At 39.9% G+C, this 20,564-nt stretch overlaps 1 protein-coding gene across 6 annotated transcripts; it reads left to right on the top strand.

The window, feature by feature from the left end:
• Positions 1-618: 618 nt before the first annotated feature.
• On the top strand, positions 619-20,240 carry LOC125543687 (exportin-7-A). Of its 6 annotated transcripts, none has more exons than XM_048707137.1 (30): positions 619-793; positions 1,629-1,657; positions 1,941-2,250; positions 2,791-2,951; positions 3,956-4,021; positions 5,385-5,502; positions 5,613-5,722; positions 5,816-5,911; positions 6,237-6,360; positions 8,731-8,798; positions 9,772-9,858; positions 9,943-10,095; positions 10,192-10,293; positions 11,775-11,834; positions 11,900-12,021; positions 12,107-12,194; positions 14,799-14,903; positions 15,002-15,106; positions 15,180-15,232; positions 15,315-15,381; positions 15,469-15,603; positions 15,685-15,797; positions 15,879-15,972; positions 16,089-16,308; positions 16,757-16,887; positions 17,663-17,815; positions 18,093-18,221; positions 18,300-18,398; positions 18,509-18,547; positions 19,625-20,240. In XM_048707137.1, exons 3-30 carry the CDS (start codon positions 2,001-2,003, stop codon positions 19,760-19,762), a joined length of 3,186 nt encoding a protein of 1,061 aa, XP_048563094.1. In that variant the 5' UTR covers positions 619-793; positions 1,629-1,657; positions 1,941-2,000; the 3' UTR covers positions 19,763-20,240. The 6 variants fall into 6 exon arrangements, with proteins under 6 accessions (XP_048563094.1, XP_048563097.1, XP_048563096.1 ...); XM_048707140.1 differs by having other exon boundaries at positions 1,629-1,847; positions 15,005-15,106; XM_048707139.1 differs by having other exon boundaries at positions 1,629-1,847; positions 15,318-15,381.
• Positions 20,241-20,564: the final 324 nt, after the last annotated feature.

The following is a 20,564-nucleotide window of genomic DNA, read 5'->3' as shown; positions in this document are numbered from 1 at the left end:
CCACTTATCATTTGAGAGAAAATACAGTTGACGCAAGCAGCAGTACCGGACGATAGCCTACATGAATCTTGTAGCAACCGCTACAAAGCCGAACCGCGACACTTCATTGGTGACATTATTTGAAACACTTGCTATGAGTGGTAGAAGATGGGGAACAATAGTTTTAAGAGAATTACCCCCGACTTAGCTCGAGTCCAGGTGGCACTATAGATCTGGCGGCCGTCTTGTGGGTTGTGACGCTGATCCACAACTCTTGTAACTTGTGACTACTCTCTATCTCAATATATCGGCATACAAATTTCCTGCGTGTCAATTATAATATGTGTCATTCAAGTAGAAACACAAATTAGGGCGTACAAGATTTATTTAACCCGTTGCGATGCACTGGCTTTTTTATTAGTTTAGTGTAAAACAATGACAAAGAAAATAAAAACTTGTCCTAAGCTGTACCGGACGGTAGGCTAGCAAAAGTGACGATGCGTGGATGAACCCTAGCAGAGAAATCTGCAGACGCAAAGTCCAACCCGGCCCATCACTTCCCGTCACCGGCACACCACAGCGCCGCACATCATCGCCTCCCACTCCCCACCGCTGCACGCACACACGCTCCCCACCCCACCCCCACCCCGTCGTCCTCCCTCCTATTTAGCTTCCTCATTTCCGTTTCCCACACCCCTCCCTCACCCAAAAACGCACGCCTCCGATCCCCACGCCGAGACGGCAGCCTTAGACCTAGCCACCACAGCCGCCGTCGGACAGTGACCTCCGCGGACTCCGCAGGCACGGGGATAAGGTAGGTCCGGCACGCCCCCGATCACCGCGGCCGCGATGCTTTTGCTGCCCGACGTCTACCGTAGAGTTGCCTGTCCCGCGATTTAGCCTCGCCTCAGCGCGGGGAGCTCGATCGGGCCCGTGGTGGTAGCTCAGGCCGCGAACGCGGTGCCCGTTCCGGCGTTTTAGGATTGGAATGCCGTGAAATTCGGCGCGTTCGCGGCGGGGTCGCTCGGGGTTCGGGGGATCTCGACGTGCTGGGAGTTCGCCGGATCTCCCGAGGATGCTTACGTGGTCGTTTATGGGTAGATGATTGCTTGGTTTGTTCTCTGATGGTGATCGGATCTTCGGTTTTGCTTTCTCGTGGCTTGTGCTGTGCTTAGATCCTTGGATAAGGAGGCGAAGTAGAACGATTTTGATGCATTGACGCTGTTGTGTTGCAATCGGATGGGTGATTTGACGATTAGGGGATGATACCACAAACTTCTAGTGCTGTGATTCTTTTGCCGATTGCATATATACCGAAATGGGTTTTGTATGAATAATTTGCATAGCAAATGCAGCATGCATTTCCAGTTCAAAGTACTTGTCAACTTGTCATCTCATCGTGCTGTTCAATACCCGTGATCTGGTATTTGTGTTTGTTTGTGCTCTGTAAAATAGAACGGCTTACAGATGCATCATTTAGTTAATTTGTAAGGTCGCCACTCTGCCATTATGTTTTGCTGTACCCCTGGGTGTTTGTGTTAGACAGCACTTGTGCATTATAGAAAATCCAACAGAAACTTCTTGGTAGATGATTATTTGTCATTGTGCTTCTTTAGCCATCACTGAGTCTTGCATTTCCATCCGTGCAGATCACTCAACCCTGGGCTGATTGTGGCTGGTATTGGCGATTTAAGTGTTTGTTAGGTGTTTTCTCTTGTGTCTTGTGTCTTAATCTTTGATTAAGCTTCACTGAAAAGACTGTACCTGAGAAACTCTGTTGTTGGAACATTTCTCTTGTAATATGAATGTATTTTGACAATCCTTCTTCATGTGCTAGAATCATATATTTCAGCTTCAGAGCTTTTATGGTACTTTTTAAGTTCCCTACTGAAGCGAATACCTAATGCATTAACTTTAAGTTTGTGATGACCATTCATGCAAATTCGTGGATATTAATTCAGAACCTGGTGGCATATTAATCCTGGATACTTGATCAAAAGGAAAATTGGAGCTCCTTGTTCATGTCTTCAATGGAGAGCCTAGCACAGTTAGAGGTGTTGTGCGAAAAGCTTTACAACTCTAGAGACTCGGCTGAGAGAGCACATGCAGAAAGTACGCTCAAGTGCTTCTCAGAGAACAGTGACTACATTTCGCAGTGCCAATATATATTGGACAATGCGTCAACTCCATATGCCTTGATGTTGGCCAGTACAAGCTTGGTGAAGCAAGTCTCAGACCGCAGTCTTTCTCTGCAATTGCGCCTTGATATCCGTAATGTTTCTTTTCCGACAACATAGCATGATATTGCATGTCATTGAGTTTTGATTCTTTCAACTGTTGCATCTGCATGTCATGTTGGATTTATGTCTCTTTCTATATGTTCACATTCATGTACAAGTTGCGTGTTGTACTTGTCATGTTAAATATAAGTTACCAAATGTCATGTACAAGGTAGTTGGGCATTTACAAATGTTAAGTATACGTTACCAAATGTCATTGAGTCCTTACTTAAACCATAATGGTTTTGTTGTTTCCTTGATTCACAGCTTATTTTATTTGTCCTTAAAAGCATTTATGTTTATTACAAAGATGAAATGATAATTTACGTACTCTATGCCTACCTTTTTTGTGTGCTTCTGTAGCATACCTGGAAGGGATAAGTATTTATGTTCATTTTATCTCAATTTTTATGTTTATGCATTTTAGCCGAAATAGATAACTTATTTATCTATATCCTCCCTAACACACTTGTGCTCTGCGCCATCTTTTTGTTGCTAATTAAAGACTAATCTATTTGTAATCTGTGTGAAGGGAATTATGTCATGAACTACCTTGCGGCAAGAGGACCTAAATTGCAGAACTTTGTGACTATTTCCCTAATTCAGCTTGCATGTCGGATAACAAAATTTGGATGGTTTGATGATGACAGATTCAGAGAGATTTTTAAAGAAGCAACAGATTTCTTAGCTCTTGTAAGTATTTCTTGTGTTTTTTTGCATTCGTAATGGAGTTGCCTAATTTCCTATCATGTATGAAGTATGGACTCCATACCTGGGACAAGTATTGTTGCTTAAAGTAGAGTTGTGTCATGTTTTAAATAAGGACTCCATACTCATAGTTGACTGAAACCTTCTCCTCAGAACCAACCGTCAAAATATAACCAGCTGTGCCAGATACACATGCATCTGTGTGTGAAAATGTATGGATGTTATGACCATTGTTTATAAGGTGTCCTGCCTTGGATGCTTAGGTGACGCTTAGGTGGCAAGGTGCCCAGGCAACGCCTTGCAATTATGCCCGCTTTAGGCACTTAGGCATCGCTTAGGTTCAGGGCGGTTGGTGCTTGCCTTAGGTCGCCTTACCGCCTTATAAACAATGGTTATGACTCTCATTAGACGGAAAGACGGTATTTTGTAAGCAAAATATATAGTGCTTAATTCCTGATGGCTTTAAGAATTTAACTTCTTGGAGGTATTTAACAAAGTTATTATGTTTGTTTTGCATCTCTTTGGTAAATCGAACTTGATTTTCTCAATGTACTATGAGGAGCAAGCACCAGCTTTCAAGTTTAACAGTGTTTCAGTTGATAATATTACTGATAACTGGTTTGGTTTGAGTTATTTGATCACATTTTTAATTGCTCCAAAATGCACTTTCTTGTGCTGTGTACTTGTAGTATAGTTATTTCCATTTTCAGATACAAAAAAGCAAAGAGGGTGACAAGTCAGTGTGATGAATTGTACTTTCGAAAGCACCTTTGGTTTTATAAAGCAAAAGTCTTGTTCATGCCAAAACCTGATTGCATGTCTTTAGCATGTAGCATAGTGCCAATTACAATCAACCTATTTATGGAAAGCAAATTGAAATGAAGCAGGTTTCCGCAATAAAATTTCACTTGGAACTTTTTTAAATCATGCCATGTCAAATGTTATCTGATTCAGTTTTCTAAATTTGTTGCTTATGCTTATGTCTTCAGGCATCTCAGGATCACTATTTAATAGGGTTGAAGATACTAAATTTTCTCGTAATGGAAATGAACCAGGTGAGATCTGGAAAATTTTCTACTGTATATCTTGTTTCCATAAACGGTTTCTTCTCTATTCAATATAGTTAGGCATTTATATTAACACTTAATACATTGGTTGACTTCCCAAAAAAGGTATTGACATTGTTCCTTCTATAACGCTGCACAATATTTTGTTGTCTAACGTTATTTGTCATGCACAGTTTTATTGACGTACATATCTAGCTTCCATGGGCATAGAACCACTACCACGTACATTCATCGGAAACTGCGTGTGAGTTAATAGTGTATAAGTACTAGCGAACACGATGGACTTACGACTCACCATTGTTTATAAGGTGTTAAGCCGACCTAAAGCGCTCCCGCAAAAAAAGGCGACCTAAAGCTAGCACCACCTGCTCTGATGCCTAAGCGCCTAAAGCGGGCATATTTGTAAGGCGCTGCTAGGGCGCCTTATCGCCTAAGCATCTAAGGCAGGATGCCTTGTAAACAATGTGGCTCACTACATTCATACTACATAAGAAGTCATTATTGGCATGCAAAAGAGCATGCAGTCCTAATGGTTAGAATATTACTCCCTCCGTAAAGAAATATAAGAGCGTTTAGATGACTAAAGTAGTGATCTAAACGCTCTTATATTAGTTTACGGAGGGAGTACTGTTTAATCCCACCAATATGAATAAGCGGGTGTATTTAATATTAATTAATAGGGATGGTTGGCTCATCGATGTTCAATCTCCATTTATATCTCCATGCTAATTTTAGAAACTACAAGTTTAAGTTTGAGATATACGGGGAAAGTGGATCCAATCATCCTGATTATTTCCCTCAGATTTGAGTGCTATCATTCAAAGTTGGTCTCTTCTCCAGACAGCCTGTATGTTGTACATATTCAGAGATTAATTACTGGTTTACATCTGTTGTATGCGTGCATGCTTTCTTATTTTTGGAATAAATTCTATAATTTACTCCATACCCTATGGATAGCTAACTTTCACGCACTCCTGTCCATGGCTAATTCTTTGGTGAAGCTTACTAGCTTAATGCAAAAGAAAAATATCCTAATTGCGTCTCTACTAGTTTCAATCGAACATATTACTTCTTTGTGTTTCTGTAACCACTCTATGAATAGTTGGACCAATTAAAGTTATCGGTATGCAGTTAACTGTTCTATTCATATTGGAAACTACCTTCAGCTTTTGGTGTTTACTACTAGCATCATCGCTTCTGGTCATGATTTTTAGTTGTTATAGTTGACTTTTTTTTTCCTTTTTTCATTGCTATTATAGTGTAATGCTCATTTCTTGTATCAATCATTTTCCTTTCTTAAGGCATACTGTATGAGGAAGTTGAATGTTTATTATCTTTTTTATGCATGTAGGCGAACTCTGCAATGCCTTTGACACTTCACAGAAAAATTGCAACTTCATTCAAGGATCAGTTTCTTCTGCAGATTTTCCAAATTTCTCTTACCTCATTACACCAACTGAAAAGTGAAGGTGATGTTTGAGGTGTTACGTGGGCATGATTTGTCATTCCATTAGACTTCATTAGAATACCTACTCTGATTTCATTTCTACCAACTAATACAGTTCTTCTTACATTACAGTACCGGATGAGCTAAGGCGTGTTCCTATTTCGCTTGCATTGAGGTGCTTGTCATTTGACTTTGTTGGTTCTCCAGTGGATGAGAGCTCTGAAGAGTTTGGAACAGTGCAGGTATATTGGTTGCTTAATTGTTAGCTTCCTATTAAACGGACACTTTTTTTTTGCCTTTTCTTGTAGTTTACGCATATTTATATCTTCATGCAGCTTCCTGCATCCTGGAGGCCTCTCCTTCAAGATCCTTCCACTGTTCAGATCTTTTTTGATTACTACAAAGTCAATGATACATCTGTTTCAAAAGAGGTACATTTTAAGTGTTTTGAATGCTGTGTGATCAGTAGTACATTCTGCAAATGTACCACCAGTGACCCACTGTTCCACATGCTTAAACGACCTTTTGATTGGCTGGTTATTGATATATTTATTATTGGTATGTTACTAGCTATTAGAACCTGCAAGTCATGAAATATTGATGTTTAATATTTTGATTGACTCCGATGTAGGAGCAGTATTTTCCTGGTGATATCTGAGTCTGAGAAGCATATTTTATTTTTGTTATATACATCGATTTTTCTTCTTCAAGAAATGCTTGCCTTATGTATGTGTGCATGGACCTTGTTTTCTACAGGCTTTGGAATGTCTTGTCAGACTTGCTTCTGTCAGGCGAAGTCTTTTTGTGGAAGACCCCGCCAGGTCCCAGTTTCTCTCACATCTGATGTCAGGCACCAGGGAGATACTCCAAACAGGCCAAGGTTTAGCACTTCTACATTTTGCTCGCAAGATTGTTAATAGTGCTGTTTTTCAGTTCAGAACAATAGTCTTGGATTGAAGTCCTTTAGTGAAGGGAACAAGCCTGTTATTCACCAGTTAAGAAGCATTTAAGTTGACTAGCTAATTACTACTCCCTCCGTTCCAAATTACTTCTCGCAGGTATGGATGTATCTAGATGTATTTTAGTTCTAGATACATCCATTTCTGCGACGAGTAATTTGGAACGGAGGGAGTAGTTACGTGAACCTAAAGTCTTGAGTTGAATTACAAGTCACTAGCAAAAGGGCCCGTGCGTTGCAACGGAGGAAAAAAAAACTCAAACCTGCAACGGAGGAAAAAAACTCAAACCTTCAACTTAAAGGTATTTTTGTTATGAGCATGTATGTAAAGCCGATCATGTTATCATGACCGATGTCTTCGCATCTGCCAACCATGCCTATTTTTTATTTAGTACGACACCATTATCACTGTTGAAAACTTAGGAGATTCACACGGTTAGTCAAAAATGCAATACATAAAAAAGAACATACACAATGTGTGAAGGCCCGTCGGGGCACACTGTTTCTGAATAAAGGCAGCCGCGGCTTGGCCTCGTGCGGTCTCGAAATACAAATTTGGAATAATGTCTATAAGGACCGAGTCAACCAGACCTTTCCTTGGAACATGGAATTTTCTTATCCCTGATTCTTTACTTTTTCTCATAAGTGCAACATGGCTGGGCATCTTAGGCTTCTCTTGCGTCAGTACCACATATGCTGAACTATAATGTTTGTTTCATATTATTTTTGCTGGTCATGTCATCATGCTTTAATTTGAAATGTGGTTGTTTAAAAACACTCACTTGAAATCTTATTAAATTTGCCAACCCAAAAGAAATTCAAACAAATAATTTGTATGGATCTTTGATCTAGGGAATTCACATGGTGGTTCTATTTATAACTCATGAACATAGCCTCCCAATAATATTAGGTGGCTAAAAACAAATCATTTCATTTATTTGGAGTTAACCATAACCCACTTTCAATTTAAACCTCTTAACTAAATAGTTGGAATTATATTTGTATAGCAGTGTAAATGTAAGTTCCACGTGGAATAATTTATTTGGAGTTGGTACAACCCAAAATAAAATAGTTTTTAAGTTCTTTTTTTAGACAAAGTTATTAAGTTCTTATAAAACAGCATATACCTCACCGCTCTCTCTGTGTGTTTCTTTTTGGCCCAAGCAATGCATAGCAGCAATTTGCAGGCCCCTTTTCCTCAGCCCGTCACCAGCGGCAGCCTCCCTGAACCTTATCCCGATCCCCAAATTCCTCTTGTATTTCTCGATCCCGTGTGCGCCGCCACACTCGCACACTCACAGAGGTGAGGTGCCTTGCACCCGATCCCCCACGCGGGCTCGCTGCACGGCCACCCGGCGACTGGCCCGGCCGCACACGCCGACGAACCCCGCCGGACCGCCGTTGGCCTCGCTCTTCCTCTCCTCCTCTCCCGCTGTGCATCGCGTCACCATGCCCGAGCTGCCGCCTTCGGCCATGGCAGCCATCGCCCAGCTGCGGCTCCCTCGCGCCCCCTTGTGCATCCGGTCGCCCCTTCTTCTCCTCTCGTCGCCCAACGCCTGGTCGCCCATGCCGCTCACCTCAACCACCTCTGATGCCCGCACTCACGCGCAAGGGCGCTCACCTCTCCACCGAGCGTCGGCCCTGCCGCACCGTCCGTCCTTATGAATTTTCCATCCAAATCTCGCGGAGGAGTCCTCATGGCCAGCGGCGCAAGGCGAGCAAGTGGAGCTGGTGCAAGGCAAGGAGGAGGCCCACGGCGACGGAGCTGCTCGTTGTTGTGGTGGCCGGAGGTGCTGCACCAAAGGACGGGTGCAGCAGCACGCTGCCCGTGCGGAAGGAGGGGAGGCGCGAAAGGGCGACGCACGCCGGCGAGGGAAGGAGAGGAGGCGCAGACGCCATGGAAGGTGCGAGCTCGCGTCGCGTGCAAGCTGGGAGACGGCGCAAAGCAGCTGCGGGGGAGAGGAGGGCGATGCGAGGGACGTGGATACTGGATAGAGAAGAAGGAGCTGGCTGCGGCTGGAGTAGCGGCGCTCCGCGCGATGGCCAGTTTTTTTCTTTTTACAAAACGAAACGTTCTGGATTGACTAAAACAGGGACTGCGGGTTAATAAAGAAAAAACATAAGGACTTTTTTGCAAAAAAGCCGCGACGATGAACCCGAGAGACTCAACCCGTGCTTTATTATTAGGGAAAGATAGCTAAATTTATGTGCAAGGAGAAGCCAAACTTACCCATGCACCTGTGGAAAGAATTAAATAATTCTATGTAATTTATTTTGACTTACCATTAACAGGTCTCGCTGATCATGGAAATTACCATGAGTTCTGCCGTCTTCTGGGACGCTTTAAAGTGAATTACCAGGTTGTGATATTGCTACTTAAATTAAGAATAACCCTACTTTAATTCTTGTCTATTCTGTGACTAAAGATATGTTTATGTTTGTTTCTTTAAGTATTTAGTAGACTATAGACAAACTTATCCATTGCAGTAATGATAGTGGTGCAACAGTTGTGAAGTATGCATGTAGTTTTCCTACCCAAGTTCGCTCTCCTGGCATGTTGGATGCATGAGGTAGTACTATTTTGGTTTTGTAGCTTCTCCAAATCTTTTAGCTTTATCAATGACAAAAATCGGTCAACCAATTATGCTACACTTGAGTTCCATCATTCTGTGCTGTGACTGCTGATGTATTATTTGAAATGTTAGCCATAAACAAACATCACTGTACTTGATGGAACATTGTATTCATATCACGATCATTATTCTTGTCAATGTCTTAAGTGGTGACCTGTTGTGGTTTATGGCTCCCCCATGCATGATGTTTTTTTGGGGTTCATTTTTGTAAATAAACTTGTTGCTGGATAATGACATCTCTCAGTTTCGTATGGTTGTAGTTCTTGTTTTTCTCTTGCCAAATATACCATGTATTAGTGAGCTATATGACTTATTTCTGTTGTTATGTTCAAATTGCCATTTTACTTGTCTTCAAGCGAAAACATATTAATGTCGTTTTTCTATTCAAAGTTTGCCATGAATTGATTTGTTTAGTCAAAAATAGTGCAACTTAATCTGTGATTTGTAATTGAAGCAACATCCTATCAAACTGTATCATATTTATTCTGTGATACTCCCTAGTTGTTTATTTTTGTGAATCTAATTTATGTCATATTGGGAATACCTACATCCTGATGATTTGGTTTAAATTTGGTTGTTATCCATTTTCGGGTCAAATTATTAATTAGCTTACTTCATGGTTGTACTGGCATCCTTCAGGCTAGGAATGATTCAATTTTTTATTAAATGTTTTGAACATTTGATCTATTATACCTCACAGTTATCAGAGCTTCTGAATGTTGAGTTCTATGGTGAATGGCTTGGTCTCGTAGCAGAATTTACAACTAAATCATTGCTATCATGGCAGGTTTGTCTTTCTTCTTGCTCACTTAATCTTTGTTGATTGTTGTCTGTTATGACTTTGGTATGTTACCGATTATTTATTTTGTAGTGGGCCAGTAATAGCGTCTACTATCTTTTAAGTCTCTGGTCAAGGCTGGTGACATCTGTGCCTTACTTGAAAGGCGATACACCGAGTCTGCTTGATGAAACTGTACCCAAAATTACAGAGGGTTTTATCACTTCTAGAATTAATTCTGTCCAGGTACCTTCTTCTGTGAGAGGTCAACTACTTTTTTATTTCAGTCTAAGAAGAAACTGTTTGCCATTTTTATTATTATGTCATTTCTGTTCATCACAGGCCAGCTTTGCGGATAACTCACCAGACCCAGATAATCCGTTAGAAAATGCGGAAAGTCTCCAGGATCAGCTGGAGAGTCTTCCTTATCTTTGTAGATTCAAGGTGCTGCTACATCATAAATTTTTCTTTCTGATTTAATATATTATATCTTTTGTATTCAAAACATTGATTTGACTCAGTAAACATGTACACATTCGTTAGTAGGATTTAGCCCCTATTCCAGTTTTTCAGTAAATGTGGTTAAGGGTTTGCATGTGTCAGTTTTGGATCGAGCATGTGATATGCACCTTTGTGCTCTGACTAGCATGTCCAGTAAGTTTATGTATTCAACTCAAGAGTTTTCGGGCTGCCAAAACTGCGCAATCTACACAAAGATAATGCAATAGATGACCATTCTGCTACTCATCTTCATTTGTTAAGATGCTGAGAAACTGTTTGCAACCTCAGAATATTCTCTACATTGAGTGCTTTGTTTGAATTCAGAGTCTACACAAAGATAAGGCAGCAGACAAGCACTATAGTCTTCATCTTGTTGCATTTGTTAAGTTGTTGACGAAATTTTAGTGACCGCACATGATATTTTTGCTGAATCAACTGTGTTGTTCAACTCTGAGTTTTGGACTGACTGATGTGAAGGACTATATGTACTCTACACCCTGAGCTATTAGAGAAATCTGGCCAACTCATGTAAAACTATTTTTAATTACATTTCAGTATATGAGATCGTATTCATCCATAATTCTTTACCTGTACTATTTCTTACTATGAACCATGATACAATTTCTTCCTTACAGATTATAGCTGTATGCCCTTCAACTCGGTACGAGGGTTTGGTACTTTGATTAGGATTGTTCTACCGATTCCCATAATCATCATCCCCCTTTTCATCGATTCATTTTGATTTATATTTTTATAGAATGGTGGACGTATATATGAAGGCTTATAATTCCTTCAATTGAGATTTGGATGGAGTTGTTATGCATGTCCAGTCACCAGTCACCACTCACCACTGAGTGTTTATATCTGATTTCATTGTTTCCTAAACGCTATTGTGCCTTCTATAGAATTACTTCAATCACAAGTGATTTCTTTGATAGTAGTATGCAGTGGTTAAATGATTGTTCTACCAATTCCTGTAATCGTCGACCCCCTTTTCATGGATTCATTTTGATATATATTTTCATGCATTCATGGATTGTTATACATGTGTTTATATCCAATTTCATTGTTTCCTAAACGTGATAAATATAAGTTTTTTTGTAGCAAAATGCGTGCTTCCTTTTATCTGTTTGCCTTCTATAGAATTACATCAATCACTGATTTCCTTGACATCAGGATGCAGTAGTTACATGAAACCCCTTAGGACACTGTTGTTTTTCCGGCCTGGCTTGTTCGCTGAGAAGCTTTGTGACCTCTTGTCGGCCTTCCCTTCTATATGTTGTTGTTTCTCCCAAGAAATTTATATGCAAGGCTTTGCATGTTCTGTAGAAAAAGGAAGTCCTTGTTTCTTTGGGATTTTTGGACTTGCTTAAGTTTTTTATATTGCATGCCCTGATAGTTACTTTCTTTTGATGAGTTTGCAGTATGAAAGCTGTAGCCTCTTCATCATTAATATCATGGAGCCTCTTCTACAAGCTTATACGGTATGTCAGTCTTGTTTCTCATTTTTCTTTTCCCAGAAGAGATTCAAAGTAAAATATTTGTACAGGCAAGGTCAAGATTACCAGCTTCTGGAGATGCAGCTGAGCTGTCTGTCATTGAAGGGCAAATTGCATGGATGGTCCACATAATTGCAGCTATTCTCAAGATTAGGCAGACTGTTGGTTGCAGGCGAGTAATTAATTTTGTTGCTGTTTGCCTTCTCTTTTTCTAATATATTCTTTTCACTAACAAGGTTCGCCATTTTCTTCTGCAGCCAAGATTCACAGGAGTTATTCGATGCAGAACTTGCGGCTCGTGTGTTACAGTTGATAAATATTACTGACACAGGGGTGCATGCACAGGTTAGGTGAAATTATCTCATCGCTTGACATGAATGATGAGCTAGTTTGCTTGCAGGAAGATTTTCCTTTTTTATGTGCTATCTGATATACGTAGATGCCTGCGAATGTAGTATTGGACTATTGGTAATGGTATTAGACATGTTCTTTTGGTTTTTGGAACAACATTATTTTTCAAGAATCTTCACAGTTTAACAGTGTTGACCTTTTACCCAACTATACCATAAATGTCCAACCACCTATTTCTCCATTCCCTTGTAAAATTGCAACTGCCCTGCTTCAAATGACTAATTTTGGAAGTGTTCAGTGCTCTTTACAGCAACCATATTTTTGTCCCAATGCTACCTGTTACATTCACTTTAGGCAAAATAAACTGAATTTGAGGGTATAGTGAAATGGTAGAAACAACAGCCCCCATAAACACTTGCTGTTTGACGTGCACCCTAATCCAGTGCCACTTGTGTTACTGAAATAGTCTACTTGTATGGGCTAGAGTCTGAGTAGACATTCAGTTAAGCCGAAAACTTGGTTTTGGTTTTTGTACTAATGTGCATAGTTGAAAGCAGCAACAGAAGCATCTAGTACTAGTTTTTTGTAAACAGAAACTTTGGTGACAATTCGGCTTGGGTTTTTGGTTAAAACACAATGCACATCAGATCACGTACAAAGAATTGCAGCCTGCAGTCTGAACTATGGACGTGTTTTTGGAGTTGTCTCACCCTAGTGAGATTTGCGACCCTCTGTCCCACCTACTGTAGCACGCGTTTTGCCCAGGGCATGATGACTTGGCCTCATCCCCTCTTCCTTGGCTCAACACTGGCAGTCTGTTGAGGTTTGCAAATTCATAGCGGGGAGCTGGGGAGTAGTGCACGGTTTGCTCCAGTAGGGAGCTTTGACTGAAACACCTTACCATGCTACATTGTAGGACACATCTTTGACTTGAAGTGGTCGAAACACCTTACCATGCTACATGGTAGGACACATCTTTGACTTGAAGTGGTTGAAACACCTTACCATGCTACATGGTAGGACACATCTTTGACTTGAAGTGGTCAAACACATTATACACTCACCTGGAAACCCACAACCAAGAGATGCTCATCACACAAGGTATGCAATCAAGGAAGGCTAGGTTGGCAAAAATTGCTGGCCATATCAATGGCTGCCGTCGGCCTTTGCTCTCGCTGTGGCTGCGAGAGACAGAGGGAGAGGGAGAATATTCACAAGGAGTTGCTTGTGACATGGCAGCCTCTCCTTACGTTCTAGTGTTTGTTTGTTGAGGACTTGTGATTGGATCTAACTGCTGCTGATCTGGTGCATGTGCATGCATGATGAGGTTGGGGATTGTGGATGGCCATGGGCCCTGCTGTGATGCCCACAATCTGCCACGGGGCCATAGAGCTTGTTCCTTAATCCAAATAGTTTGCTTTGTAAGCCAATGTTCTGGTGGTTTAAAACCAATTTCACCAAAAATCATTTTTGGTTTTGTAAATTTGGTTCTGAGCAAAATCAGTTAATTCATCTTCAGTTTTGGTTTTGGCCCTATGGTTTTTACGCCCATTCCTTGGCTGGAGGTGAATTTGATGGATTGCGTTGTGAGAGTGAGGTTGATGTAGACAATATGGGCGAGAGGAGAAGACAAAGACTAATTTGGTTCTGAGCAAAATCAGTTAATTCATCTTCAGTTTTGGTTTTGGCCCTATGGTTTTTACGCCCATTCCTTGGCTGGAGGTGAATTTGATGGATTGCGTTGTGAGAGTGAGGTTGATGTAGACAATATGGGCGAGAGGAGAAGACAAAGACTAATTTGGTTCTGAGCAAAATCAGTTAATTCATCTTCAGTTTTGGTTTTGGCCCTATGGTTTTTACGCCCATTCCTTGGCTGGAGGTGAATTTGATGGATTGCGTTGTGAGAGTGAGGTTGATGTAGACAATATGGGCGAGAGGAGAAGACAAAGACTAATTATGTAGTTGCTTGCTCCTCATTAACATTGCTCATTGAAGACAGAAGATTAATTATGTAGTTGGTTCATGAATACGTGGGCTACGCAAACTTGATCTCTTAACTTCCCTTCAAAGATCTCAGCCTCTAGCTGCCTTAAATAAAGTTTAACTTTCACAATTCAAAGGTATTTAGATAACTAGTAGATTTCCACCCCCTTTGGGTGGGTGGAGCTTGTACCAGCAGAGCTATTGCCCACAGTCCCACATGGCATCAACAAAGCATGGTTTGGGATGATTATTACGACATAAATGTTGGTTCCATATGCATATATCCTACTTAGATATTATCTCTTGATGACTCAAAATTCTTTTCCCCCGTAGGATAAATTGTACTCCCTCCGTTCCGAATTACTTGTCGCAGGTATGGATGTATCTAGATGCATTTTAGTTTTAGATACATCCATTTTCGCGACGAGTAATTTGGAACGGAGGGAGTATGTGATATTATCTCTTGCGTTTGCTGAACTTGCATGAGTTTGTTGTTGTTCTTTCATCCTTATATGGCATGCCATCAGATCAGGGCTTTACTTTGCTTACCAGTATTTATTTATAAGCGGCGCAAGCTTATTATGTGAAGTGTAACTCATTATCTTTTCTTTGCAGAGATATCAAGAAATAAGTAAGCAAAGGCTTGATCGAGCTATTCTTATCTTTGTTCAAAATTTCAGAAGGTCATATGTAGGGGACCAAGCCATGCATGCTTCAAAGGTTTAGAAACATGAAATTATACGACAGACTGATATTATTTGTACTGTATCTTGATATACCCTTCTGTCATATTATAAAGCATTGCTTCTTTGCTGCAGCAGTTGTATGCAAGATTGTCTGAACTTCTTGGACTGACTGACCATTTAGTTTTACTCAACGTCATTGTTGGGAAAATAGCTACAAATCTGAAATGCTATGCTGAGGTGACTATTCATTTACTGATTTCAGCTTTGACATTGATCTATAAGGTGTTGCTAACCTTTGATGTGTATACAGTGCGAAGATGTTATTGATCATACTCTGTCACTGTTCCTGGAGCTTGCATCTGGGTAGACTTGTAGATTTATGTATTCAGTTTCATTTTCTCATGTTCAGCATCATGATTTTTATTTTCATCTTGTATTGCCATAGCAGCTATATGACTGGAAAGCTTCTTCTCAAGCTGGAGAGTACAAAGTTCATTATCGCAAATCATTCTGTAAGTGCTTCACACTACTTTCATTTGATAGATATCTGTGCTTCTCGGTCTTGGAAATGATTATGTTTTTACTATTCATACTGCCAGCGGGAAAATTTTCCGTTTCTTGAAGAATACAGATGTGTCCGCAGTAGAACTAACTTCTACTACATCCTTGGCTGCTTGGTATTCATGGAGGATGGCCCAGTAAAATTCCGAAGTTTCATGGAGCCACTTCTGCAGGTGCATAGCTTGTTATTTTTGTGTTAGTATAGATTTTTTATCACATTTGTTATCTAATTTTATTCTTTGTTTTCACTATAGGTTGCAGTTAATTTGGAGGCAAGTGCTGATGCTGCTTTCCGGACTGATGTTGTAAAGTACGCATTTACTGGTTTGATGAGAGATCTACGAGGCATTGCTATGGCCACAAACAGGTGTATTCTCTGAACATACACAAGTGTCCCAATAGTTTGTAAAATTTGGAGACTAACTGCTCTTTTGTTGATCTAATTCAGCCGCAGGACTTACGGCCTCCTATTTGACTGGTTGTATCCGTCTCGCATGCCTCTTCTGTTGAGAGCCATCTCCCTGCTGACTGATGAACCAGAGGTTGTCAATGATCACTAATGTTACATTTTTTGGGACACTTCGCTTTTATTGGGCTTAACCTTGTTATCTAGAATCCACGGCTTATTAATCTTCTCCTTATTCATCATCACATGCAGGTCACCACACCCTTACTCAAGTTCATGTCTGAATTTGTTTTGAATAAGGCTCAACGATTGACATTTGATTCGTCATCACCAAATGGGATCCTTCTGTTCCGGGAGATTAGTAAGCTGATTGTGGCTTATGGTTCACGGATTTTATTACTTCCAAATGGCACTAATATTTATAGAAGTAAATACAAAGGCATATGGATTTCATTGACTGTTCTTTCAAGGGGTGAGTATGCGTATTGTGTTTTGAAACATATTCTTTTGTGACCGCTGGTTGCTTACGTTTTTGCCGATGTTAATTTCATTGTATATGATACAAATGCTCAAGGACTTATGTAGTAGAAGTATATTTGTTTCAACCACTTGAAAGAGATCCTTGTTTCAAGGGACTATTAAGGGCAAATTTTGTGAATTATACATTTTGGCTGGTTTCTGTGAAAGCCTTTTGGTTATAGGAGGCAACTTTATTCAGATTCTAGGAAATTTTACGGGGCCATGTTTTTAACCTAAGCTCTATTTGCATTATTAGGGTTATAATAAGATAATAGTGCTGCCTAGTACTGTGTTTATACCGTTGTCACATAAAAATATTTGAATCGTTGTGGAATTGTAATCTCTTCTTGCCGATAATTTACTGTTCTTTTGACTGGCATTCACTTGAATTGTATGTGCAGCCCTATGTGGGAACTATGTCAATTTTGGTGTCTTCGAGCTTTATGGTGACAGAGCACTTGCGGATGCCCTTGATATATCTTTAAAGATGACCCTGTCAATTCCGTTGTCTGACATATTGACATTTAAAAAGGTATCGAGTTATTTATGCCATCTTTGGAATTTAGTTACAATTGTTTTTCCTATGTTATGTTTGTTAGCTATCTGAAAACATTTGTGGTAAGTTTTATAGCACCGAAGAAGTGAAGTTGTTGTCTCTTGTCACATAGAACGTGTATACTTGGCATATGCAACAGTTCGGTCATCAGAAACTGGACCAAAATTGTGGTGCCAATGCAGCTGAGTAAATCCTTTCTTAGTAAAGTAATCTCATGTATTTACATGGTTGGTGTGTTAAAATAATATGCTGTGGGTGCATATGCAACCATGGTTCACATACTGAACGGTCTATGGGAAAGTAGTGGTGTCCAGAATTTTTTCCATGAGGAATTTTTGTTATGTTCTATGACCTAAAGATTTAAAACAGTATAATTCGTATTCCAACCTGTATTATTCTACATTTCAATCAAATATAATATACTCCCTCTGTTCTTTTTTTGTAAGACGTTTTGGACAGCTGACACTGAACTGTTTTGGGCGCTGTGTGAATTGTCTAAACGTCTTATAAAAGTGAACAGAGGGAGTATGTAAAAACAGGAGTCAGGATTGTAAGCCATATCCTTTCTTTGTACCTTGTTTTTTTTTTTGCTGTGCGTTGGTTATGATAGGTCGTGTCTAAATAGTAGTAGTATCTTTGTTTGTATTGTGGATCGTGTTTTTGTAGGTTAAACCATGGACTATATGCAAATACACTTTGTGGTCACTTAGGTGCATCTATTTTACATATCATTGCTGTTGATTTCTTTCAGCTTTCAAAAGCATACTATGGATATATGGAAGTTCTTTTCAACAACCATATCACTATCAATTCTGTCCTCAATTTGGACACAAGCACATTTGTGCATATTGTCACCTCGCTTGAATCTGGCTTGAAAGGATTAGATACAGGAATATCAACACAGGTATCTCACTATGAATCTCTTTACCACCTGGAAATGTTCCTGTAATGACAACATGACACTAGTAATGGATCAGTGCCTGAGCTATGGTTTTCTAAGGGATAACTTGCTTCACAACTTGTAACCACAACAAAGACTAATGAAGTTCTATTATCTACTATGTATATGCCTGAAGCTAGTTTATTACGTTTTGTTGCAAGAAAATCCTTCTATTACTTATGTATATGCCTGATACTATTGCTGTTTGGGTTATATGCATTCTATTTTTTTCTTTTGGCAGTGTGCTTCTGCCATTGATAGCTTGGCAGCTTTCTATTTTAACAATATAACAGCTGGTGATAATCCACCATCACCAGCTGCACTGAATCTTGCTCGACATATTGGGGAGCTCCCAAGTTTATTTCCTCAGGTTTGTGACGCTAATCTTTTGTACCATATTCGAAAAGGTTGCTTTGTAATGATAATAATAATATTTTTTCTGCAACAGATACTGAAGTCACTTTTTGAAATCATTATCTTCGAGGATGCGGGTAACCAGTGGAGTCTCAGTAGACCAATACTTAGTTTGATAATGATCAGTGAACAGGTGCCTTTCTTCTTATTGTTGTTGGTAACCATGTTCCCGTTCTCTCTTTCTCTTCCTAGTTCGTACTGTTTTCATGTAATTTTGATTTATTTTTCTGTTTTGGCGTGCAGATGTTTAGTGATCTGAGAGCGCAGATATTAGCGTCACAGGTTAGATTGCTCTTTTGCTCTAAGTTCCATTATACATTTTGTCCTTTCCCCTTCCTTTTCTTCATTTGTTGAACTTCATTTTGTCATCAGTGTTTAGGTCTATTTATCTCATGGCTAGGATATAATTTTCTTGAGTAAATATCAGAAAACAAGTCAAAAGTAAGCTTTTGTGAAATATTTTCTTGAAAGTGTAGCTCTGTCTATGATTTTGATGAAACAAATGTACCAGGAAAACTATATTTGAGATTTGTTATGACAATCATGTCGCATATCAAGTTTCGGTTGAATATTTGGTATTAATGATTTTCACTCTTATCAAATACTACCTCCGTTCCAAAATAGATGATTCAATATAAAGTTGAGCCATCTATTTTGGAACGGAGGGAGTAGATGGTACACATGGGCACATACATCTGACGTAATTCAGGAGGGCTAGGTTTCTTGTTCCAGGTGTTCTTCTTAGGTGGTATTAATTTTTAGGATTGCACCAGAAACTGTGAATATGCAGATACCATCAAAGCTTTCAACAATGTTTGCTTGATATTCACATTGCAGAATAAGTAACTTCTTAAAAAGTGATCCTTATACATTTCAGCGACAGTTAATTCCGGACGGAGGGAGTGTGCTAGAGGCTGCAACTAGTCTAGTTTGAAGTTACCTTGTGATATCTTGATTTCACATGTAGTAAAGCATATCAAGTTGGTGTCGGTGAGGAAATATCATACATATTTCTAACTGAACTATCTTTTGATAACATCTTAATTGTATATAGTACTGGAATATTCTATTTCAAGTACTCGCTTAGAGTTGTACTAAGTGTGTGACAATTAATATGGATCGGAGGAAGTAGCACATGTGAAATAAAAAATATACTGGGCCTCCCTGTCAGAAATAACATACTGGGTGAACTATTGTTTGTTTCCTTAAACAGGATATCTTCTGCAGTTTGAACTGTGTCATCTCACTAGAGTTATGCTATGATAGTTACACTGATCCTTCCAGTTTTCTTTCTTGTGTTACTGTAATTAACAGAGGGTTTTTTATTGATCTAAGAGCTAACACATCTGTTGTCTGCAGCCTATAGATCAGCAACAACGCCTCTCACAGTGTTTCGATAAGCTCATGACTGATGTCACAAGGAGCTTGGAACCAAAGAACAGAGACAGATTCACTCAAAATCTCACAACATTCAGACATGATTTCCGAGCAAAGTGACAGTCGTTCAGAATTACCTGCAAGTTTGAAGGAGGCGCTTCTGCATTGCTGTAAATACCAACTTGTTTGCCTCATAGGAATCACCATTCGTTGGAAAAAAAATACTTGTGCTCAGAAAACCCAGTTTAGTTTGCATTGGCTGAAAGATATAGGGCTCTGTCGCTCCATGCTGTGGTGAAAAGCAGTTATAAGTCTCTTAGCTTGTTGTTCGTGTCAGAATGGTGAATGGTGGGGATTGACTTGTTTTACCTCCTTATCCCTTTGCTTGTACAGCAACATTCATCGTGATTGCTGTTTCCCCAAGTTGTTAGGGGGACAACAGCCATCACTTACCTAATTCATTGGTTTAAAAGTTAGAATGGAAATGATGTAAATGGCCATGTTGGCTTGCTAAAATGTGGAATTGGTAGTCTGGGAGGGAGGGGAAAATCTTGCCCCATGTACATCAATACCGTCTTTTAACATCTTTTGTACAGTATCAATCTGTCGCCATATATTGTTTGTTGTCTCTGTCGGGCTTTGTGCAGGTGATGGGGGTGGCCGCCAATTTATTCAGTGGGTGCTTTGCAGAGTTCTATTTCAAGTGCTTGGAAGTACCAAGGAGCTGCAGCCGGCTGGCCTACGGAGTCCTGCTTGACCACGACTCATACCTATTGTTTGGTTTATGGTATTCGACATAGTAATTGTTTTAATCAACACCAGCCTTTATTGCCCGTCCATTACATCTGTGTATGCTTCTTACTCTTCTGCAGTTTGTTGCATTGAAATCAGGCCACTGTGAATAGGGATGCCTAGCTCTTGC

The sequence above is a fragment of the Triticum urartu genome, chromosome 3, assembly GCF_003073215.2.
Source record: "Triticum urartu cultivar G1812 chromosome 3, Tu2.1, whole genome shotgun sequence".
Classification (NCBI taxonomy): Eukaryota; Viridiplantae; Streptophyta; class Magnoliopsida; order Poales; family Poaceae; genus Triticum; species Triticum urartu.
The sequence above is the reverse complement of the archived record's forward strand: the minus strand, read 5'-3'. Positions and strand labels throughout refer to the sequence as shown.